The following is a 26,160-nucleotide window of genomic DNA, read 5'->3' as shown; positions in this document are numbered from 1 at the left end:
GGAGCCAGGTTATCTTAGATCAGCCACAAGAGGCACTTTGGAGAGTTCAGCAGCACATGGAACCGTACCATAACATAGCCATTCCAATCTGAAACACTCTAAAGATTATATGTATAGTAGAGCTTTCGAACTTACAGATAACATGAAATACCAAAATAGGTTGTTACTTTTCCTTTTTCCACCTCTCTCATTCTCTCTCTCTCTCACACACACACACACACACTTTTTATGTGTTAAGGCAATTATATGAAAAACAGGTAATATATGTTTAAATAACATCTCTATTTTCAGATCAAACAAAACTGTACTTCATGTATTTAAAACAAAAACACAAAATTACCCATTGGTTTCCCTAATTCGATATTATTGAATAATGCTATAATTTGAAATTTTGTTTTTAATGTGGTTTTTAACTTTCATTGAAATACTTGCTTTAGACTTACTGAAAGTAGGATTAACTTTTTTCCTTTTTTTTTTTAATCTCCTACTTTTAGATTTGGGGTGGGTGGGGGGTGATTGTTCGGAATCAGATGTGTTCACAGTAATGGATGCTACTTCCACCAATCCTGGTTGAAGGGGATCCAGTGATATCTGAATAACAACTTCTTAAACATTTGATGACACTGGGTCTTGTGCTCCCTTTTCTCTTTGAAAGTTAAAAACTGTAGTCGACATTTGGAACACTGGTGAAAACTCTTTTCCCAGTGCCCTCTATAATGACATCTGTATGGTGCTGCAGTTTTAAAAATTTTGAGACAAAACGGGTAAAGCAAATTCTTAGTGGTACCATGGTATGCTCTGAAATGTGCACCCACATCTGCAAAAAATGATGATCTGTAACTGCAAACCTGGCATACATAGGGCATTTCACCATGCTTATGATTGTCTTTCATGTGCTGTAAGAGAAACTGATCTGTCTCAAGGGACAACTCACAGATTTGACAGACTGCGGAGGGCCCCTGGCGAGTGTGGACACTTTCAGTGTGACACTGCAGCTGGAAGGGAGTAGGAAACTGGCGGAGGCAGTGCTGGCAGGTGGTGTGGTTTTTCCAGCTGTCACTTCTCTGCCTCTCAAGTTCCAAATGGTGCTTCATGTGATTCATAAACTTGACATTTTTTAGAACTTTCAAGCAGCTGAGGCATTTAAAGGCTGTGTGGGTCTTCAGTTCTGGCTGCCCATCTCCTATATGCTGTCCATAGTAGAAGTCACAAAGTAACACAATCAGATTTTCTTCTGTGGGATCAACAATCTTGTTTTGACTTGCTAAACTTGGAAAGTCAGTTTTTGTGTCTGGTGTCCTTTGCTGAGTAGTCACTGTATGAAAAATACCTGAAGGGGATAAAGCTAAACAATGATCCACTATAATGCCATCACTGAGTTTAGGTCTTTTGGGATTTGTGCTATTTGTTTCAGAAGTGAAAAGTCAGTTTGATACATGAGGACTTTTATTCATATCTCTTGCAGAAACTGTTTCTACTGGATGCTGAAACGAATTTGTGAAGGTAATCAAAGGAGAACATAACTCAGAAAAGCTATTGGGCACTATTTGTGGTGAAATATTTTTATAATCAGCTTCAGACAAAGGGTCAATAATAATAGGATTAGCTGTTGATCTTGATTCAGAGTCAGAAACTGGCAAGACAGACTTTGCTTCTGATGTAGGATTCACATGACTAACAGGCTGTAATTTGTGAGTGTTATCTTTCCTGAAGTGACCTACCTTTTTCTCCTTGAACAAGAATCTGGGGTAACTCTTTTCAGTATGTTTGAAAGGACTGGTTTTGAATTTGAGGTCATCCCAACAAAGATCACATCAGCATCTTCATTTACGTGTTCCACTCCAACCAAGATCAGTTCATCATCATCATCATCTACTTGTTTGGTTTCTCCCTCACTTTTCTATAGTTCTGGCTCTTGTTCTTCACATAAGATAAATGGTGGTTCCATATTTTAGGTACTTTTTTATTCTTGGAGGGTGTGTCCACAAGTCCCAGTGCTTCCTTTATACAAACAGCCACCCAAGTATAAACATACTACATTTTAGTTAAGTACAGAGAAAATGTGCTATTTGATTATCTCCAAAACTCTAGGGTAGCTATAAACACCCTTCAGTTCAGTTCAGTTCAGTCACTCAGTCGTGTCCAACTCTTTGTGACCCCATGAATCGCAGCACGCCAGGCCTCTCTGTCCATCACCATCTCCCGGAGTTCCCTCAGACTCACGTCCATCGAGTTCATGATGCCATGCAGCCATCTCATCCTCTGTCGTCCCCTTCTCCTCCTGCCCCCAATCCCTCCCAGCATCAGAGGCTTTCCCAATGAGTCAACACTTTGCATGAAGTGGCCAAAGTACTGGAGCTTCAGCTGCGGCATCATTCCTTCCAAAGAAACCCCAGATTTAATCTCCTACAGAATGGACTGGTTGGATCTCCTTGCAGTCCAAGGGACTCTCAAGAGTCTTCTCCAACACCACAGTTCAAACGCATCAATTCTTCGGCGCTCAGCCTTCTTCACAGTCCAACTCTCACATCCATACATGACCACAGGAAAAACTATAGCCTTGACTACACGGACCTTATTCGGCAAAGTAATGTCTCTGTTTTCGAATATACTATCTAGGTTGGTAATATCTTTTCTTCCAAGGAGTAAGCGTCTTTTAATTTCATGACTGCAGTCACCATCTGCAGTGATTTTGGACCCCCAAAAAATAAAGTTTGACACTGTTTCTACTGTTTTCCCATCTATTTCCAATGAAGTGATGGGACCAGATAAAGACTGGGTGTCAAAGAGAGTAAATGACAGCTGAAAAACCTATGATTGCAAGTCTACATGACTCTAGAATCATGGCTTTATCCCATGTTGACTTTAATCTCTACTATTTTGAAAAACAAAGGAAAAAAAAAAAAAAAACATCACGGATCATAAGGTGAAATCATATGTTACAGACGAGTATTTTTTAAAAAGTACTATTGTACAGTGTTTACAAACATGAATTTTGGAGTCAAAGAAGATTAAGTTCGAATTCTAAGTTAACTACACACCAGTTGTATCTTTTTGGGCAAATTTATAACTTTTAAGTGTGTTTCTGTATCTTTGTGTGTGTGTTTCTGTATCTTAAAGACAGACATGTTTATTTCTTATACTTAAGGTTAACAGCTCTTTTTAAAAAGCATAAGCTATTCAATGGCATCCTGTTTTGTAGCAAATTGGAAGACAATGTATCTTAAATGCACACTGATTCACAAATACCAATTTCATAAATGGTAATAAAGAAAATAGATAGCAAATTCAATGTATAAAGTATCTATACATAGTTAACAAACAGCATAATTCACTGTCAATCACTTAACACAGGCCTAGGAAATTGAGAATGAACTCTGTTGATGATTCCACCCCAATTCCACACTGATATATCCTAAATTTCTCCCTCTAATCCTGACTAAACTTAAATCCAACAATGCTTCATCCTGCACTCCACATGTCTCTTCCCCACATAGCAGGCAAAGTGATGCCAGTATTTCTCTCATACCAGTATCATAGACATCACACACACACACACACACACACACACAACTGATATCCCTTATGAATACAGGTGAAAGAGTCCTCAACAAAATATTGGCAAACAAAATCTAACAAGATATTAAAAAGTTTGTATACCATGATCACGTGGGATTTATGGAGGTATGCAAAGTTGGTTCATTATATGAAAGTCAATAATCATTATGCCATTTAAATACAATAAAGGGCAAAAAAAAAAAAAAAAAAAAAAATCTGCCTGCAGAAAAAGCATTTCCCTGAATCTAGCATCTTTTCATAATAGGGGTTAAAAAAAAAAAAAAAAAAAAAAAAAAAAACACTTCATAACTAAGAACGGAAGAGAACTTTCTCAATCAAAGGATACCTGTAAAAGACCCACAGCTAACATTATACTTAATAATGAAAAACTGAAAGCTTTCCCTCTAAGACTGGGAACAACACAAGGAAGTTTATTCCATACTTTGGCTCAATATTATACTGGCAGCTCTATAACCTGAGCAACCCAGGTAATAAAAAGGAGCTGTTGATGTAGTTTAAAAAAAAAAAAAAAAAAAAAGGCTTCAGAATGAAAAGGAAAATATCAAAGTATATTGGACAGGACATACTTCTGTATATAGGAAATCCTGGTGAAACCACAAGTATTAGAATTAATAAAAAGCTTGCACAATACAAGATAAATATTTTAAAAATCAATAACATTTCTATACCACCACAACAAATGTTCTGCTGGTTAAGAATATTTTACTTTTACTTAACAAATGTTAAGTAAACACTTGAATGTACACTAGCATTAAAAAGAATGCTCAGGAAGTCAGAAAGGGAAAGACAAATATTGTATGGTATCACTTACATGTGGACTCTAAAATATGACACAAATGAACTTATCTATGAAACAGAAACAGACTCACAGACCTAGAGAGCAGACTATGTGATTACCAAGAGGATAAGGGTGGGGCAGGCATAGATTGGGGTGATTAGCGGATGCAAACTATAATATTAATATGTAGAACAGATGAAAAAGATTATACTGTATAGCACAAGGAACTATATTCATAATTTGTGGTAAACAATAATGGAAAAGGGTATGAAAAAAATGTGCGTGCATGTGTATGTGTTTACATATGAAGGAAAAGCCAGGTAAAGGGAAGGAGAGGAAGTGACAATTGTGGGCAAGCACATACAGAAACTGGATCCTTGTGTGTTATGGATAGATTTTAAAATGGTGCAATTGCTACCAAAAACAGTATAAAGTCTCCTTGAAAAATTAAAAATAGAACTAACACATGATTCAGCAATTCCACTTCAGGATATAAATTCAACAGAAGTTAACATGGGGTCTTGTGATATTTGCGCTGCCATGCTCACAGCAGCACTAATCACAACGACTAAGAGGTGGAAGCATCTAAATGTCCATCAAATGTGATATATACATACAATGAAACATTATTTAACCATATAAAGGAAATTCTGTCACATGCCACAACATGCATGATCATTTAAGACATCAAGACAAATGAAATAAGCCAGTCATAGAAAAGACAGATACTGTATGTTTCTACTTATATGAAATATCTAATATAGTCAAGCAATAGAAAGGAAACAAAGAAGAACGATGGAGTCCAGGGTCTAGGGAAAAAAGAGGAGTTGTTTAATGGGACAAGTGATGGGTATAGAATTTCAATTTTGCAAGATGAAAAGGAGTAGAGATATGTTTCATAACAATGCGATAAGGAATTCCCTGGTAGTTCAGAGGTTAGGACTCCACGCTTTCCTATCACGGGCCTCGATATAATCCTCAACCAGGGAACTGTCATTCAAGCTGCACAGCACAGCTAAAACGATGACAACAACAACAAAACAACACTGTGACTATGTGTGTGTGTATGTGTTTGTTGCTCAGTCGTGTCTGACTTTTTGAGCCCCTGTGGACTATAGCTCACCAGGCTTCTTTGTCCATGGGATTCTCCAGGCAAGTATACTGGAGTGAGTTGCCATTTCATTCTCCAAAAAGGCTGATGAAAGTGTGTGAAATACTTAGCATGCAAAAATGGTTAAAATGGTAAAAATTTAAGTTAGATATTTTTTACAACAGTTAAAAAAAAAAAAAAAAACCAACCAAAAACATTTAACAACCAGGAAAAGAATTTGAATAGACATTTCCGACTCTTTGCGACCCCATGGACTGTAGCCTATTAGGCTCCTCCATTCATGGGATTTTCCAGGCAAGAGTGCTGGAGTGGATTGCCATTTCCTTCTCCAGGGGATCTTCCCGACCCAGGAATTGAACCCAGGTCTCCCACATTGCAGGCAGACACTTTACCTTCTGAGCCACCAGGGAAGCCCCTAGCAAAAATGTAAATCAGTCTCAGTGAGATACTACTTCACACCCATTCAGTTCAGTTCAGTTCAGTCACTCAGTCGTGTCTGACTCTTTGTGACCCCATCAATCACAGCATGCCAGGCCCCTATTAGGTTGGCTATAATAAAAAAGAGAAATAGTAATAAGTGCTGCAGAAGATATGGAGAAAAGGAATCTTCAGATATTGTTGATGTAATTGCTGTAAAATGGTACAACTACTTTGGAAAAGTGGTTTGTTAGTACCTCAAAAATTAAATATAGAATAGCCATATGATCCAGCAATTTCACTCTTTTGTATATATCCATAAAAACTGAAAATGCTCAGTCCATGCAAAAGCAGTGTTCACAGCAACAAAGAGTTCACAAGAGCCACAAAGAATACACCATCTGAGTATTACCCATTAATTGATGAGTGGATAAATAAACTGTGGTATATGCTCACAATGAACTACATGGAAGCCATATACCATATTCAGCCATTAAAAAAAAAAAAAAAAGGCACTTCTATACAGCCATGAAATGGATGAATCTTGAAAATACACAAACTGGGGAACTTCCAGTGTTTGAGACTCTCTAAGGTTCTATCGCTGGGCTGGGAACTAAGATCCCACATGCCACATAGCTAAATAAATAAATATTTTTTAAAAAATGACATCTGAATAAAGCCAGATACAAAGGTCACATATTGCATGTGGGAGTACTCTAGGTAGAAGAGAGGCAGGAAAGAGAAACACTCTGTTATCAAAGTGAAACATTATTTTCAGGGAGGAGGAAATGAACTACTCTGATAAACGCTGCCAATAAATTAAATAAAATAACAACTAAAAATTGACCACTAACTTAAACATTTGGAATTCACTGGTGACCTTGACAAGAGTGAATTTAAAGGAAAATGAGAGAACTGGAGATAACAAATTCTACAAACAACTCTGCAGAAATCTATAATAAGAAAATATAAAATAAAAGAGGCAGAAGCAGGATGTGTCACCGAAAGATGGATTTTTAATGAGAGGTGACATTATAGTCAGTTTGTTTGCTGATGGGAACCATCCATAGAAAGAGAAAATCCTTTGTCCTTAATCCAGGACAAAGAAGAGACTTGCTAGAATATCACTGAATATACAAGCATTGAGTAGATCTAGCACACAAGATGGAGAAGGCAATGGCAACCCACAGCAGTTCTCTTGCTTGAAAAATCCCATGGACGTAGGAGCCTGGTAAGCCACAGTCCATGGGGTTTCGAAGAGTTTGATATGACTGAGTGATTTCAATTTCATTTTTCACTCTCATGCATTGGAGAAGGAAATGCCACCCTACTCCAGTGTTCTTGCCTGGAGAATCTCAGGAATGGGGGAGCCTGGTGGGCTGCTGTCTATGCGACTGCACACAGTCAGACACAACTGAAGTGACTTAGCAGCAGCAGCAGCACACAAGAAGTGTATGCAAGCCAAATAATTCACTCACAGTAACAGAACTGAGATCATATGAAGAAAGGCTGACATGGTGGATTAACGGGTATGGTAGCCAGCCCTCAAGTGAATCACATCTCCTGATATTCTCACCCCTGAGTAGTTCTCTCTCAAACTATCACAGGGTTGACCTGAGAGACTAAGCAAATACAGAAGTGAAGATGTGTAACGTCTGAAAAAAGACTCTGCACTTTATGGTGGGTGCAAATTCTTCACTGAATCACTCATTCTGGGAAAAGACAGCAGCTTCCACAAAAGCAGCCCCTTGGAGAGAACCACAGAAGGAGGAACTGAGGCTTCATGAGCACAGACAAGTGAGAGAGCTTAGATTCAACAAGCCAAGTCTTCGGAGGTTGCAAAACCACATAAAAGCTTGAATACAACCTCAGGAGAGACCCTGAGGATAAAATAATCAACAGGATTCTAGACCAAGAGATAACAGGTGTAAGTTCTTTCAGACTATTCAATTGTGAGATAATATGTACAACATAAACATTTCAAGTTATAATATCATTCACATCATACTTATACAGAGAAGAGTTCTATAAATATGGCAAAAATTACAAAACACACACACACACACACACAAAACAAAACAAAACATCTAACAACATGAGTTGCCTGGCAGTCCAGTGATTTGGTTAGGACTCAGCCCTCTCACTGCCAGGATCCTGTGTTTGATTCCTGGTTGGGGAATTAATATTATGGGAAGCCACATGTTGTGACCAAAACAAAACCTGCTGTGACTTTTAAAGCTGTACCAGCAATAGATAACTATACAACAGAGCTGTAGGCAGAAGTTACTGGGCATAGAGCTACCTATGATTTGTTCACTGGCATGAAATGAACTCAGATGTTTCCCAAACACATCCAATGGAGTTTAATTACTTAATGAAATAAAGCCCTTCAATTCAGTTCAGTTCAGTCACTCAGTCGAGTTTGAAGCTTTGCAACCCCAGGAATCACAGCATGCCAGGCCTCCCTGTCCATCACCAACTCCCAGAGTTCACTCAGACTCATGTCCATCAAGTCAGTGATGCCATACAGCCATCTCATCATCTGTCATCCCCTTCTCCTCCTGCCACCAATCCCTCCCAGCATTAGAGTCTTTTCCGATGAGTCAACTCTTCACATGAGGTGGCCAAAATACTGGAGTTTCAGCTTTAGCATCATTCCTTCCAAAGAAATCCCAGGGCTGATATCCTTCAGAATGGACTGGTTGGATCCCCTTGCAGTCCAAGGGACTCTCAAGAATCTTCTCCAACACCACAGTTCAAAATCGTCAATTCTTTGGGGCTCAGATTTCTTCACAGTCCAACTCTCACATTGATACCTGACCACAGGAAAAACCATAGCCTTGGCTAGACGGACCTTAGTCGGCAAAGTAATGTCTCTGCATTTGAATATGCTATCTAGGTTGGTCATAACTTTTCTTCCAAGAAGTAAGTGTCTTTTAATTTCATGACTGCAGTCACCATCCGCAGTGATTTTGAGCCCCCCAAAATAAAGTCTGACACTGTTTCCACTGTTTCCCCATCCATTTCCCATGAAGTGATGGGACTGGATGCCATGATCTTCATTTTCTGCATGTTGAGCTTTAAGCCAACTTTTCACTCTCCACTTTCACTTTTTAGAGGCTTTTTAGTTCCTCTTCACTTTCTGCCATAAGGGTGGTGTTCTATGCATATCTGAGGTTATTGATATTTCTCCGAGCAATCTTGATCCCAGCTTGTGTTTCTTCAACTCCAGTGTTTTTCATGATGTTCTCTGCATATAAGATAAAAAAGCAGGGTGACAATATACAGCCTTGACATACTCCTTTTCCTTTTTGGAACCAGTCTGTTGTCCCATGTTCAGTTCTAACTGTTGCTTCCTGAGCTGCATACAGATTTCTCAGGAGGGGGGTCAGGTGTTTTGGTATTCTCATCTGTTTCAGTTTATTGTGATCCACAGAGTCAAAGGCTTTGGCATAGTTAATAAAGCAGAAATAGATGTTTTTTCTGGAACTCTCTTGCTTTTTCCATGATCCAATGAATGTTGGCAATTTGTTCTCTGGTTCCTCTGCCTTTTCTAAAACCGTTGAGCATCAGGGAGTTCATGGTTCACGTGTTGCTGAAGCCTGGCATGGAAAATTTTGAGCATTTCTTTACTAGCCTGTGAGATGAGTACAATTGTGCAGTAGTTTGAGCATTCTTTGGCACAGCCCTTATCGGGGATTGGAATGAAAACTGATCTTTTCCAGTCCTGTGGACACTGCTGAGTTGTCCAAATTTGCTGGCGTATTTAGTGCAGCACTTTCACAACATCATCTTTTAGTATTTGAAACAGCTAAACTGGAATTCCATCACCTCCACTAGCTTTGTTCATAATGATGCTTTCTAAGGCCCACTTGACTTCACATACCAGGATGTCTGGCTCTAGATGAGTGATCAAACCATCATGATTATCTGGGTCATGAAGATCTTTTTTGTACAATTATTCTGTATATTCTTGCCACCTCTTCTGAATATCTTCTGCTTCTGTTAGGTCCATACCATTTCTGTCCTTTATCGAGCCCATCTTTGTATGAAATGTTTCCTTGGTATCTTTAATTTTCTTGAAGAGATCTCTAGTCTTCCCTTTCCATTTTTTTCCTCTAGTTAGTTGTATTGATCGCTGAAGAAGGCTTTCTTATCTCTTCTTGCTATTTTCTGGAATTCTGCATTCAGATGCTGATATATTTCCTTTTCTCCTTTGCTTTTTGCCTCTCTTCTTTCCACAGCTATTTGTAAGTCCTCCCCAGACAGCCATTTTTCTTTTTTGCATTTCTTTTCCATGGGGATGGTCTTGATCCCTGTCTGCTGTACAATGTCATGAATCTCATACCATAGTTCATCAGGCATTCTATCTATCATATCTAGGCCCTTAAATCTATTTCTCACTTCCACTGTATAATCATAAGTGATTAGATTTAGGTCATACCTGAATGGTCTAGTGGTTTTCCCTACTTTCTTCAATTTAAGTCTGAATTTGGTAATAAGGAGTTCATGATCTAAGCCACAGTCAGCTCCTGATCTTGTTTTTGTTGACTGTATAGAGCTTCTCCATCTTTGGCTGCAAAGAATATTGTCAATCTGATTCTGGTGTTGACCATCTGGTGATCATGTGTAGTCTTCTCTTGTGTTGTTGGAAGAGGGTGTTTGCTACAACCAGTGCATTTTCTTGGCAAAACTCTATTAGTCATTGCACTGCTTCATTCTGAATTCCAAGGCCAAATTTGTCTGTTACTCCAGGTGATTCTTGACTTCCTACTTTTGCATTCCAGTCCCCTAGAATGAAAATGACATCTGTTGGGGTGTTAGTAATATAAGGTCTCGTAGGTCTTCATAGAACCATTCAACTACAGCTTCTTCAGAGTGACTGGTTGGAGCATAGACTTGGATTACTCTGATAGTGAATGGCTTGCCTTGGAAATGAACAGAGATCATTCTGTCATTTTTGAGATTTCATCCAAGTACTGCATTTCAGACTCTTTTGTTGACCATGATGGCTACTCTGTTTCTTCTGAGGGATTCCTGCCCGCAGTAGTAGATATAATGGTCATCTTAGTTAAATTCACCCATTCTACTGCATTTTAGTTCCCTGATTCCTAGAATGTCAGCGTTCACTCATGCCATCTCTTGTTTGACCACTTCTAATTAGCGTTGATTTATGGACCTGACATTCCAGGTTTGTATGCAATATTTCTATTTACAGCATTGGACCTTGTTTCTATCACCAGTCACATCCACAGCTGGATATTGTTTTTGCTTTGGCTCCATCCCTTCATTCTTTCTGGAGTATTTCTCCACTGATCTCTAGCAGCATATTGGGCTCCTACTGACCCAGGGAGTTCCTCTTTCAGTAGCCTATCATTTTGCCTTTTCATACTGGTCATGGGGTTCTCAAGGCAAGAATACTGAACTGGTTTGCCATTTCCTTCTCCAGTGGACCACTTTCTGTCAGACCTCTCCATGACCCACTTGTCTTGGGTTGCCCCATAGGCATGGCTTAGTTTCACTGAGTTAGACAAGCCCTTAGAAATTCCTTGGTAGCTCAGATGGTAAAGCATCTGCCTACAATGCGGGAGACCTGGGTTGATTCTTGCGTCAGGAAGATCACCTAGAGAAGGAAATGGCAACCCACCCCAGTATTCTTGCCTGGAAAATTCCATGGACAGAGAAGGATGGTAGTCTACCATCCATGGGGTCACAAAGAGTTGGACAGGATTGAGCAACTTCGCTTCACTTTTAAGGGTACAGAAATGAGCACGTAATCCCATGTAAACATGTTAACTCACAACACATTTTCTCTGAATGAACTACTTTATTCATTTGGCCATGCTGTTTGACTTGTGGCGTCCCAGTTCCCTGACCAAAGATTTAATCCAGACCACCACAATGAAAGCCCAGAATCCTAATCACTAGGCCACCAAGGAACTCCCACACCTGCATTGCTTTGCTTTTGTAGCTAAAACCTTAGGATATGTGCATTGCCCTATTTTAGCCTCACCAGGTGGTAGGAGTCAGGTGTAAACAGCTTAAAACCCATGGTGCTCTTACTTTTTTTTCTTTCTAGAAGGCAGGAGAAAGCAAGCCACCAGCCTCTCTGCTTGTTTTTAAGGTTGCAACTCAGAGAGCTGCAAACCTGAAACCATGATTGCCCTGAAGTCACCACCCACAATCAGGGTCAGCTAATCCCCAATTAGGAGAACTCTCTCTCTCAACAGCAAATTGTCAGCTCATTAATGAAAGGAGAAAAATGAAAGGCAAGAAAGACACAACTTTGTTCCTTATGGTAAAGATGTCTGTCACTTTACCTCAGGGGCACACTGAAAACCTGAGCACTTGAGACTTCCCAGGCAGGAAAAGGTCACATCCTGGGGCAGGGCAGAGGGAAAGGTCAGGGTTAGTCACCTGTTCCGGGAACATTCTATCCCCCCAGGCCATACCTGGTCCTCCCCTATGGATGCTGACCAGGCATCTCACTCTCAAGCAGAGCAAGTGATTGAACTCCTCTTCCCTGAGCTTCTTACTCCCACCTTCCTTCTCTCAGTAACAAACGAACAAACAAATACCTCATCTGCCAACTTCCTGAACCAAAGGCCTGAATCTCGGGGACCCCAGGGACGGGGCAGCCCTGGAGTCTGAGGAGAGGCAGAAGAAACAGGAAAACGACCAAAGCACCAGGGCACTGAAGAGACCAGTAGATCGATTTTTTTTTTTTTTCTTTTCTTTGCTACTCCCACCTAACTGTGCCTGGGTCCAGAACCAGGTTGGGCAAGAGTCACAAACCCATCGTGAAGATATATGTGTGTGTGTGTGTGTGTGTGTGTGTGTGTGTGTGTGTGCACGTGCATGTGTTTAAATATATTAGGTTCCACAGGAGACCTGGGCTGGGGCCAGGAGCCAGCAGCCTGACAGGCCCATTCCCGAACTGCCTCTTCCCACCCCCGGGGCAAAAAGGCTGCTGCAGAGCAGCAACTGCCCAGACTACAGCGTGGAGAGGGCGAAAGGGACCTGTGGCCTGTGGGCCCAGCCACACACTCCCTCCTAGGGCCCACAAGCCCTCACAGGCTGTCCCGTCAAACAAGGCCCCGTGCAAGTGGGGACCCAGGAAACCCTCCCCTCAGCTCAAAGGCACCGCTTTGGCCACACCATGCCCCAGTCCTTACCGGTCCCCATTGGCAGCGGTGCTAGAACTGCCAGCCACTGATTTGCCCCTAGAAGGTCCCTGGGTTAAGCCTGCGGAGGAGAACCTGAGGGGAAGATGCCTCCTCAGGCCTGGGGCACTGCTGCAGCTGCCCCTACAATCATGCCAGCTGCCACCAATGGACAACTGGCTGCCACGTGTTGGCGCCTGCAATCTGATTGGCCACGAGGCCGAGTTGGATGTATGTGCTTGCAGGGGCACCTCTGGAGGCACCCGCTCGGGGAGTGGTCAGGCTGAACCTGAATCTCAAGGATCTTGGGTTTGTCAAGATTGGGCAGCTTACTGAAGGCGAAAAAAGGAAACACACACACACACACACACACACACACACACACACAAACAGATTGCACAGTCACCAGGGCACAGGGCTGAGAAAGGCCTTCAAGTCTACCAGGGGAGTCCAGTGATGGTGTCCAGCATTCACAGCCCTCAGCAGTGACCTGCCTTAAGCAAGTGGGACTTGACCAAACACCTGGATCTTGAAGCCCCCCTTCTTGGGATTCCATTTCGATGAACGCAGGGCAACCTGCCCCTGTGTTTGCACAGCCTATAGTGAGCTGAGAATAAGCTTTACTTCTTCTTCTTCTTCTTCTTCTTCTTCTTCTTCTTCTTCTTCTTCTTCTTTTTAAGCCTTACTCTTTATAATGCCTGAGGAAAACCAAAAAGAATATCATTTTCTGAAATGAAACTTGCGTGAAATTCAATTTTGGGAGTTCTTAAAGTTGGAACGGTGACTTGCCAGTTCCTTTCGTTATTGTCTATGGCTGGAAACTTGGTTAATCACCAAAGATCATATTCACAAAGCCTAAAGTATTTCTTTCTTGGCCCTTTACAGAGTCTTTTTTTAATGCCGTATTCTGATGGAAGTCTCCTGGTAGTCATATGGGGGAATAAATTGGTTTTGGTTTTGTCACAATATTTTCTTCTCCATTATATTCATTTTTCATTCTTTATGAATTTCATTCCTTCTTATTGCTATAAGTTTGTTCTGTTGTTCATCTTTACAACTTTTTGAGATAGTTATTTGTAACTCTCATTTCTCTTATATGTAATGCTATTAATTTACCTTAATTTGTTGTTGTTGTTCAGTGCCTCAGTCATGTTTGACTCTTTGGAACCCCATGGACTGCACGCAGCACACCAAGCTTCCCTGTCCTTCACTGTCTCCTGGAGTTTGCTCAAACTCATGTCCATTGAGTTGGCGATACTATCCAAACATCTCATCCTTCACTGCCCACCTCTTCTCCTGCTCTCAGTCTTTCCCAGCATCAAGGTCTTTTCCAATGAGTTGGCTTTTCACATCAGGTGGCCAAATTATTGGATCTTCAGCTTCAGCATCAGTCTTTCCTGTGAATATTTAGAGTTGATTTCCCTTAGGATTGACTGGTTGGGGACTGTCCAAGGGACTTTCAAGAGTCTTCTCCAACACCACAGTTCAAAAGCATCAAATCTTCAGCACTCAGCCTTCTTTACAATACACCTGTCACATCCATACATAACTGCTGGAAAAAACATAGCTGTGACTAGATGGACTTTGTCAGCAAAGTAATGTATCTGCTTTTCAATATGCTGTCTAGCTTTTTTCATAGCTTTTCTTCTAAGAAGCAAGTATCTTTTAAGCTCATGGCTGCAAACTTGATTAATCACTAAAGATCATAGTCACAAAGCCTTAAGTATTTCTTTTTTGGCCCTTGACGGAGTCTTTTTAAATGTCCTATTCTGATGGAAGTCTCCAATCATTTTTGACCCCAAGAAAATAAAGTCTGTTACTGTTTCCATCATTTCTCCATGCAAATTTAACTGTGGCCCACAATTTTTGCTGAATAGTATGTTCATTATCATTCACTTCCAAGTATATCCTAATATTCTCTTCTAAAGACAAGATTACATGTTGTATGGGCTTCCCTGGTCACTTAACTGGTAAAGAACTTTCCAGCCAATGCAGGAGACACAAGAGCCCCGGGTTCGAACTTGGGTCAGGAAGAGCCCCTGGAGAAATTAATGGCAATCTGCTCCAGTAGTCTTGCATGAAAATTCCATGGGGATGTATAATATGTATTAATATAGTTGTTGATATTTTCCAAATGCATGGCATTTTAAAAGATATTTATTTGTCAGTTTCTCATTATTGCATTATGGTCAGATCATGCAGTGTAAATATTATTGATCCTTTGTTATTTGAATATTTCCATTCAGTTAAGTATACCATAATTTAGATTTCCATCTCAGTGAAGTCAAAATGAAGTGTATGTTATGAGGAGAAAATACTTGCAATGTCTAAAATGTATATGTGTGAAATAACCTCCTTTAAGCCTCACAATTATTCCAGCATCTTTCAGTAGGTTACCTTTAACTAAATTCCAGGTTTTATTCAAATTTTACCAGTTTTTCCACAAATATTCTTTCCCAGTTTCATATTCCCATATAGGATACCAAACTGCATGAAAATATAGCAAAAAGCTACAAATACCTCCCTTAGCTAACTCTGGTCTATAGCAGTTTCTTAATCTTTCCTTGCCTTTCATGACTTTTGACAATTTTCAGGAGTCCTTCAGGGATAGATATTTTGCAGAATGACTCTCAATATGGTTTTGGTATGTTTCTCCTGGTTGCACTGGGGTTTATATATTTTTAGAACTATACTTCCAAGGCAAAATATATTTCTCATCACTTCCCATCAAGGATTCATTCTATCAATATGACTTACCACTATTTCCTCTCCTATAAAGTTATCTCATTCCCGCTGAGATATGTTCTTTGGAAACAAGTCTCTAAACCCAGCCTACACTTAGGGAGGGGCATGGACTCTCATCTTGAGGAAAATATATAAGAGATACACATTTTCAGTTCAATTCAGTACCTCAGTCTTGTCCGACTGAGCCTCCCTCCCTGCCAGGCCTCCCTGTTCATCACCATCTACCGGAGTTCGGTCAGACTCACGTCCATCGTGTCTGTGATGCCATCCAGCCATCTCATCCTCTGTCGTCCCCTTCTCCTCCTGCCCACAATCCCTCCCAGCATCAGAGTCTTTTCCAACGACTCAACTCTTTGCATGAGGTGGCCAAAGTACTGGAGCTTCAGCTTTAGCATCATTCCTTCCAAAGAAATCCCAGGGTTGATCTCCTTCAGAATGGACTGGTTGGATCTCCTTGCAGTCCAAGGGACTCTCAAGAGTCTTCTCCAACATCACAGTTCAAATGCATCAATTCTTCAGCACTCAGCCTTCTTCACAGTCCAGCTCTCACATCCATACATGACCACAGGAAAAACCATAGCCTGGACTAGATGGACCTTAGTCGACAAAGTAATGTCTCTGCTTTTGAATATACTATCAAGGTTGATCATAACTTTTCTTCCAAGGAGTAAGCATCTTTTAATTTCATGGCTGCAATCAGAATCTGCAGTGATTTTGGAGCCCAAAAAAATAAATTCTGACACCGTTTCTACTGTTTCCCCATCTATTTCCCATGAAGTGATGGGACTGGATGCCATGATCTTCATTTTCTGAATGTTGAGCTTTAAGCCAACTTTCTCACTCTTCTCTTTTACTTTGATCAAGAGGCTTTTTAGCCTCTCTTCACTTTCTGCCATAAGGGTGGTGTTATCTGCATATCTGAGGTTATTGATATTTCTCCTGGCAATCTTGATTCCAGCTTATGTTTCTTCCAGTCCAGAATTTCTCATTACTGAGTATACAAATTAATTGAAACTCATTTATAAGGAAGATCTGGTTCTTCTAGCTATATCTTTCAATTTTAAATTAATTAAATTAAAGATTTAATAGGTTCCCCCAGGTGGTGCTAATGATAAAGAACCTGCATGCCAATGCAGATTTAAAAGATGTGGGTTCAACCCCTGGGTCAGGAAGATCCCCTGGAAAGGCAAATGGAAATCCATTCCTGTATTATTGCCTGGAGTATCCCATGGACAGAAGAGCTTTGCACGCTACACTGATGGGGTCGCAAAGAGTTGGACAGGACTGAAGTGGCTGAACACACACAAAGATTTAATACCTCAGTCTCACTGGCTACATTTTAACATTTCCAAAGTGGCATATTAGACAAGGACCTATAAAACATTTTCATTGAGAAATCCTTAGTGGTCTGGTTGTTAGGGATTTGTGCTTTTACTTCAGGGGGCAGAGATTCAATCCCTAGTTGAAGAATTAAGATCCTTAATCCTCACAACAAGGTCAAAAAAAAAAAAAATAAATCCTACCAGGTTAACACTCCATCTGAAAATTCAGATGAAGGATATAAACAGGTCACCTCACAGAAGAGAAACATATGCAATTATATATATGAAAAGCTGTTAGTCCTTATTAGAGAATACATGTGACAATTATTTAAAATTTTTCTTTTGCTGCAGAAATATCTGTGAATAGCACTGACTTAGCTAATTATGTTGCCAACCTTTCTTCTTTTCAAATGTAATGCACATTAACACATGAAACTGCTTTAACTCTGTCTCCAAAATTTGCTATTTTCAATATCATTCAGTTCAAATATTTTCTCTTTCCCATAACAATTTCTTTTAGGGATAAGTTATTTAGGTTCAGAAGCAGGAGGAGGAGAGGCTAAACCACAACATTAAACAGGCTTGTGACTTACAGAGGTGCCATTTTTGCACTTTGGGTTCCCAACAATCCTTACTGTAATCTCAGCCTTTTTGCAGTTATATTGCTTCATTTTCAAACTTTGGGAGTTCTGTCCTCCTCAGCTATCTTTCTGGGTTTTTGCTTGTCCATGCCACAGAACCTGTGGGATCTTAGATCCACAGCCAGGTGTTGAAACCTGGCCATTGGCAGTGAAACCATAAAGTCCAAACCACTGAACCAATAGGGAATTCTCATATCTTTTTCTTTCTTTCTTTCAAATATTTATTCATTTATTTGGCTGTTCTTGGTCTTAGTTCCAGCACAAGGGCTCTTCAGTCTTCATTGTAGCAGGTGGGAGGCAGGATTTTTTAATTGTCACACGTGGTGTTTTTAGTTTCAGTATGTGGGATCTAATACCCCCACCAGGGAATGAACTTGGACGCCCTAATTTGGGAGCATTGAGTCTTACCACTGGACTACAGGGATGTCCTTCCCGTGATGGAACCTAGGTCTCCCACATTGCAAATGAATTCCTTACTCTCTGAGCCACTGTAGCTTTGACGATAAGAACTTTGGTCAGCAGAGTGATGCCTTAGCTTTTTTTTTTTTTTTTTTAATGTTGTCTATATTTGTCATAGCTTTTCTTCCAAGGAGCTAGCTTCTTTTAATTGTGTGGCTACATTCACGATCCACAGTGATTTTGGAGTCCAAGAAAATAAAACCTGCTGTTATATTCACTTTCTCACCATTTTTTTGTCATGAAGTGATGGGACCTTCATTTTTTGAATGTGAGGTTTTGAGTGGATAACAGGCAGGAAGGCCAGGGGTCTCCACACAGAGGAAATAGCCTGCAAGTTTCAGACAATCTATCTCTTTTAAGTGGCAGGAGGAAACAAACTAGCAATATTTTTTTCCTTCTCTATACAAATTTAAAAGGAGGTTTCTCTTAAAATTCTGTGTTGTCATAATGACACCTGGTTTCACCTGAAGTTAACCAATGCCTTTTTCTTATGGAAATGTTTATCTTAAGCTATGCAAATGTACTATGCATTTACCCCAAACTCTGTCTTCAAGTCTGTTCCGCTTTTTGGGCTCAGAACCTACTTGATAAACCAGTATACTCCAATATTGTTCCTCTAATCTATGTAAATGAGACTATTTGTATGGTGATCTGCCCTTCTTCAAGATTCAAGTTAATCATTTTATGGCCCAAGATAAACCATTTGGAGCCAAAGTAATCCCAAATACAACTTATGGGTGAGGGGCCTGGTGACATTCTAAGTTTAGAGACATTCCTTTCTTTCATTAACAGACTGCTGGTGACTATATATCATCCAGCTAAAGACTAGCAGGGGGGTACTCTTTCTGCCCACTTCTGATGTTTATGTCAGAAGCTTTCTCTATCTCCTTTATACTTTAATAAAACTTTGTTACACAAAAGCTTTGAACGATCAAGCCTCATCTCTGGCCCCAGATTGAATTCTTCTCCCCTGGAAGTCAAGAATCCCAGCGTCATAATTCAACAACAACCTTTCAGTTTAAGCCAGCCTTTTCAATCTTCTCTTTTGCCATCATCAAAAGGGTCTTCATTTTCTGCCACTGGGTGGCATTATCTGCATATCTGAGGTTGTCGCTATTTCTCCCAGCAATCTTGATTTCAGATTGTGCTTCATCCAGACCAGTGTTTTTCATGATGTACTATTCATATAAGTTAAATAAGCAGGGCGACAGTATACAACCTTAACATACTCCTTTCCCTATTTGAAACCAGTATCTTGTTCCATGTCCAGTTCTAACTGTTGCTTCCTGACCTGCATACAGATTTGTCAGGAGGCAGGGAAGATGGTTTGGTATTCCCATCTCTTTAAGAATTTTCCAGAGTTTGTTGTAGTCCACACAGTCAAAGGTCTTGTCACTTCATGGCAAATAGATGAGGAAACAATGGAACAATGACAGATTTTATTTTCTTGAGGTCCAAAATCACGGCAGATGGTGACTCCAGCCATGGAATTTAAAGAAGCAGGCTCCTTGGAAGAAACTATGTGACAGACCTAGATGGCATATTAAGAAGAAGAGACATTACTTTGCCAACAAAGGTCCATGTAGTCAAGTATGTTATTATTCCACTAGTCATATATGGATGTGAGAGTTGGACTGTAAAGAAGGCTGAGCACCAAAGAATTGATGCTTTTGAACTGTGGTGTTGGAGAAGACTTTTGAGAGTCCCTTGGGCCGCAGTGAGATCAAGCCAGTCAGTCCTACCAGAAATCAATTCTGAATATTCACTGGAAGGACTGATACTGAAAGTGAAGCTCCAATATTTTAGCCACTGTATTGGAAGAGCTGACTCATTAGAATACACTCTAATGCTTGAAAAGATTGAAGGCAGGAGGAGAAGAGGATGACAGAAAATGGTTGGATGGCATCACAGGCTCAATGTACTTGAGTTTGAGCAAGCTGCAGGAGATGGTGAAGGACAGAGAAGCCTGGTGTGCTGGAGTCCATGGGATCACAAAGAATGAACAGGACTACCCAAGAACAAATTATTGTTTGTCTTGCTTGATGTTTTTCTTATTTCTGTAGTTTTTCACTTCTAATTAAATTTGTTCTTTGAAACTCATAGAAAGTCTAAGACCTAAAGTTTTTCTACAAATAAGAGACAGGGTACGTTGGTAGGGTGTGTGCAGGCGGTGGGGAGTAGGAGGGGTTGTTCTGTCCCTGGGAAAGCCCTGAAGGATCCTGCTCAGTTATATGATGAAACAGACTGACAGTGCCAAGTGTTCGGTAGAAATGGAAATGCCAGTACTGTTAGTGGAAATAAACATTGCTTCAATCATTTTGAAAAAGCATTTTACTGTACCTGCATATTAGAATGGCTCAGTCAGTAACAGATCTGCCTGCAATGAAGGAGACCCAGGTTTGAACCTTGGGTCAGGAAAATCCTCTGGAGAAGAAAATGTCAACCCACTTTCATATGCTTGCCTGGGAAGTCCTATTGACAGTTTAGCCTGGTGGGCTAGAGTCTATGGGGCTGCAAGAGTTAAATAACACTTAGCAACAAGACCACTAGCACATGCATTGTCAGAAAATCTCATGTCTAGACATACAGATATAGCTATCCCAGAGAAACTACTATGAAGGACACATAAAGGTTCATAGGCAGCTTATTCAAAAATGCAAAATAAAAGCCTCAAATTTCAGGCACAGTAAAATGGACATATAAGACTATGCCCATTCATCCAAGGGAATTCTACCCAGCAATGAAAAAGAGGGTTCTACAGCTACATACAATAAGAATTCATCTCACTTATTTAAAAGAAAAACAAGACCAGGAGAAAAGAAACTCTATTGTGTGATTCTATTTATTTAAAATTTTAAACAAAGAAAAATGAATCCCTGGTGCTAGAGGTCACAGAAGTGGTTACTTTGGGGAGCATAGTGTGGCCAGGAAAGAACATGGAGATTTCAAAGCTAACTGATGGTAGAGAGATAAAGCAAGTACAATCTCAGCTACAGTAAAGCCAGACTATTTTCTTGGGCTCAAAAATAACTGTGCATGGTTACTGAAGCTGTGAAACTAAAAGATTCTCACTCCTTGGAAGAAAAGTTGTGACAAACCTAGACAGTGTATTAAAGGACAGAGACATTACTTTGCCAACAAATGTCCATAAAGTCAAAGCTATGGTTTTCCCAGTAGTCAGATTCAGATGGAAGAGCTGCACCATAAAGAAGGCTGAGTGCTGAAGAACTGATCTTTTCGAACTGTGGTGCTGGAGAAGGGAGAAGACTCTTGAGAGTCTCTTGGACTTCAGGGAGATACAACCAGTCAATTCTAAGGGTAATCAACCCTGAATATTCAGTGGAAGAACTGATGCTTAAACTCCAATATTTTGGCCTCCAATATTTTGGGAAGATTCAACTCATTTTAAAAACACACACACAAACACCACCACCACCACCAACAAAAACCCTGATACTGGGAAATATTAAGGCAGGAGCAGAAGGTGTGACAGAGGATGAGATTGTTGGATGGCATCAGCGACCCAATGGAATGAGTTTGAGCAAACTTCAGGAGATGGTGATGGACAGGGAAGCCTGGCCTACTGAAGTTCATAGGGTCACAGGGAGTCAAACACGACTGAGCAACTGAACAGCAAAAGCCAGGCAGGGTCTTTATATACAGCTGGCTGAACCTCAATAAGGCTTTTTTGAATTTCTGGAGGTGGGTAGAACACAATTTTTTAGCCAGATCCCTTACTGGATATTTTTTGTTCAGAATATTGTTTGTCTGGAATATTTTTTGTTCGTAGTCAATTTTCTTTGTAGTTTTTCTGGGTGGCACTTGGGGGTCAGTGTTCCTCACAATGATGGATGCTGTCTCTCTCAGTCCCAGCTGAACTGAACTTAGGATCATGACCTCTATTTCACAAGGCAACCCTCGCAATTGCTCTTGCTTTTTGAATGACTGATGATTCTTGGTCTGATGCTCCATCTTTTCCTGTAGCTGGCACTTGGAACATGGAAAGACCTTCCTGTTCCAGTGCCTTCAAGAGTGATTTACAAAGGATGTCACCAGTTTGAAAATTTCGAGGCAAAACAAAGCAAATTGGTCATGTTTCCATGCCACGTTCAAAAATGCACCTTTACATTGGCAAAGGCTGACTATCTGTAACTGAAAACACGGCACACATAGGGCATTTCACCAGGTTTGTGACTGTCCTTCACATGCTGTAAGACAACCTGATCTGTTTTGAAGGAAAATTCACAGATTTTACAGACCGTGAAGGGCTCCCAGGAAGCATGGACACTTTCAATGTGACACTGCAGCTGGAAGGGGCTGGGAAACTGGTGGTGGCAGTGCTGGCAGGTAGTGTGGATTTCCCAGCTGCCACCCTTCTGCCTCTCAAGCTCCAGATGGTTCCTCACATGGATCATAAACTTGACATTTTTTCAGAATTCTCGAGCAGCTGAGGCATTTAAAAGCTGTGCAAGTCTTCTGTTCTGTCTGCCCATCTCTTCTATGTTGTCCATAGTAAAAGTCATCAAGTAACATGATCAGATTTCCTTTCATGGGATTAACAGTCTTGTTCTGACTTGTAAGAGTAAAAAAGTCCATTTTCTCCAGCCCTTCCAAACTACATGTTCTGTCTGGACCCATAAGACTGAAGCATGCCTGGTCATTGGCATGAGTCTGTGAAAAAGATGTCCATCATAAACATGGCTCGGTGAGGTCGGGAGATCTTCCAAGGTCATTGTCAAGTTCTTTGTAGGAGAGATACCTGGAGGGGTCCATGGCGGAGGCAGGGCCCCCTGGGATTCCATCGCTGACTTTGGGTCTTTTGGAATTCCCTCTGTTAAATTTAACATCTGACATGGGACATCTCTTTGAATTAAGAAGACTTTCATCCTTGCCTCCTAATGAGAGAACAGCTCCAGAGAGACAATGAGGCCGTGGAGAGAGCAATTCTGAATTGTGAAGCACAGCTTCCAGAGAGCTAGTTTTATAATTCAGGTTTAGAAGAAGGCTCGGAAATAATAGGACTGTCTCTTCCTCCCTATTCATCCTGAGAAGCTGGTGATATAGCCGCTGGCACTGATGCTGGGGTTCTGAGATTTGCAGGTTGCAACGGGCAGGAGGGATCTGGACTCACATGGCCCTTCTTTCTTCTTGAAGATGACTGTTCAAAATGTTAGAAATGACTGGCTTTGAACTTGAAATCTCCCTGACAAAGAGGGTTTCAGCATCTTCATTGACATGCTCCACTCCAACAAAGATGACCTCAACATCATCATTGTCCTCATCTCTTGATTTGGATGCTGTGGTCTTTTTATTGGGTTGTGGTGGTGCTTGTGTTTCCTCACATGGGATGAGATGGGCCATTTTGCAATCACTTTTGGTTTCAAGTGGCCCCTTCTAGTGTTTTTCCACCTAAAGGCAATCACCAGACAAGGTCAACTCCTCTGATCTCAGGTGTCACTCTCTGTGGTTTCAGTTAACCCTCATTTGTTCACCGAGAATATTAAATGGAAAATTCCAGAAATATATAACCTATAGATTTTAAACTAGAGGTCATTCTGAGGACTGTGATTGGAATCCCACACCATCCTGCTTCCTCCTGCCCAGAATGTGAATCGTTCCTTAGTCCTGCACATCCCACCACATCCCACCTGTTTGTCACTAGGTTTACCACAATTACTGTTGTGATGTCACAGGGATTGTGACCAATTCACCCTTATTTTACTCAATAATGGCCCCAAACCATAAGTGGAGTGATGCTGGCCATTGAGATATGCCAGAGAGAATCCATTAAGTGCTACCTTTAAGTGGAAAGATCAAATTTCTCAATTTGATATAAAAAGAGAAAAATATTGTAGGCTGAGGTTGCTAATATCTGTGGTGAATGTGAAGAACAGAAAAGTAAGCTGGGTTAGTTTTGCTCTCAAGCATCAAACTGCAAAAGGTATGGCCACAGAGTGTAGTAAGCGCTTAGTTAGGGTGAAAAAAAAAATCACTAAATTAGTACAGTAATATATTTTACATAGTGACTAGATTCACAAAACTCTTATAAAAGTATATTGTTATAATTGTTCTATGTTATTATTACACCTTCCCTGGTGGCACAGATGTAAAGTTTCTGCCTACAATTCAGGAGACCTGGGTTCTATCCCTGGGTCAGGAAGATCTGCTGAAGAAGGAAATGGCAACCCAGTTCAGAATTCTTTTCTGGGAAATCCCATGGACAGAGGAGTGTAGTAAGCTACAGTCAATGGGGTTTCAAAGAGTTGGACAGTACTGAGCAACTTCACTTTCACTTTTCTGTTATTATTAGGCAGTTGCCAATCTCTTGCTGTGCTTTTATAAAATGAACTGAATCACAGGCATGTTTGTATAGAAGAACGATTGTGTATATAGGGTTTGATACTATGCGAGGTTACAGATGTCCACTGGGGGTCTTGAAACTTATTCTCTGCTGATAAGTGGTGATGATTATATTTCTTTCAAAAGACAAAATTAGTACCTGATTTAATTATTGGCTGAAACATTGAGATAACTATTAGACATAAGGAAACATCTCAAACTCAGTTAAGTCACATGATCCTTTTAAACTTCCTTCTCCAGCTGCCACTTTTGCCTTGTCTCACCATGTTGGCCCCAGTGCTCCTGTTAAACTCTTCAGGAGAGCTGGTAGGCACCATTTTGCTTACAGATCTACAATCTCACTTAGAAATGCTGACCAACATAAAATGTCCAAAAGAGCCCTCAGCTGTCCCTTGGGGGTGTCCCTCACTCCCTCTACTCTCTGAGTCCAGAAGACACCAGACTCTATACATGAATCAGAAATACTTTTGAAAAAAATTCTGGAAAGTTCTAATAGCAAAACTTGAGGCTGCCTCATGCTGTCAACTATCTATCTATCTATCTATCTATCTATCTATCTATCTATCTATCTATCTATCTGTCTGTCTGTCTGTCTGTCTGTCTGTCTGTCTGTCTGTCTATCTATCTATCTATCTATCTATCTATCTATCTATCTATCTATCTATATATATATATATATAGAGAGAGAGAGAGAGAGAGAGCATTAACACTGTACTTGAAATTATTTACACAGCATCAACATTGTATTAAGCAGTATAGGGAATGTTAAGATGATTTAAAGCATGTGGGAGCATCCCCTTAAGTTACATGCAAAGACTACACCATTTTATATAATGGATTTGATCACCCATGGATTTTGGTTTCTGCGGGTGCAGGGTTACCAGACCCAATCTCCCAAGGGTACCATGGACAGAGGACAGGGCTTTCTCGGGACTTCTGCTGCTCCCCCTGCCTTGGACACTGTCTCAAGTACTGCCACCCAACTCTTGACCTGCCTTGGTCCACAGTTTCTCTGCCAGGCTTCCCTAATGATGATGTCAGATATCATACCTCCCCAACTCACATGCCATATTCAACTCCAGAGATATTGGATTGCTGTATTTTTGTTTCTAGAACAACATGTGGTGTCTGTCAGTACTACATGTCTGCTGCTTAAAGAAACAGCAACTGTTATTAATACAATCATTTACCTGTACCTCAGGCTCGACCCACTCATTCCTGGCTCCCCAGGTACTTACACTTGATTTTAGACAAAAGACTGAGAAGCAATTTCTCCAAGTATTTAATGAATTCCAAATCTTAATGAATTAAAACTATCATGCAAGAGAGAAAGTCAGCCAGTATGTAGCTGAATGCTGACAGGGATGGTGGCCGAAGAATTGATGCTTTTGAATTGTGGTGTTGGAGAAGACTCTTGAGAGTCCCTTGGACTGCAAGGAGATTCAACAAGTCCATTCTGAAGGAGATCAGCCCTGGGATTTCTTTGGAGGTAATGATGCTGAAGCTGAAACTCCAGTACTTTGGCCACCTCATGTGAAGAGTTGACTTATTGGAAAATACTCTGATGCTGGGAGGGATTGAGGGC

At 40.6% G+C, this 26,160-nt stretch overlaps 1 protein-coding gene across 1 annotated transcript; it reads right to left on the bottom strand.

Annotated features, from left to right (window-relative positions):
- Positions 1-489: 489 nt before the first annotated feature.
- On the bottom strand, positions 490-24,892 carry LOC108634772 (zinc finger protein 280B-like; the record flags this gene model as incomplete). The annotated part of the gene is given in 5 exon segments (XM_018045011.1): positions 490-602; positions 605-1,330; positions 1,445-1,718; positions 1,721-1,900; positions 24,839-24,892. Coding segments are annotated over 5 exon segments (1,347 nt in total), but the record flags the coding sequence as incomplete, so codon positions are not given.
- Positions 24,893-26,160: the final 1,268 nt, after the last annotated feature.

The sequence above is a fragment of the Capra hircus genome, unplaced genomic scaffold (assembly GCF_001704415.2).
Source record: "Capra hircus breed San Clemente unplaced genomic scaffold, ASM170441v1, whole genome shotgun sequence".
NCBI lineage: Eukaryota > Metazoa > Chordata > Mammalia > Artiodactyla > Bovidae > Capra > Capra hircus.
The sequence above is the reverse complement of the archived record's forward strand: the minus strand, read 5'-3'. Positions and strand labels throughout refer to the sequence as shown.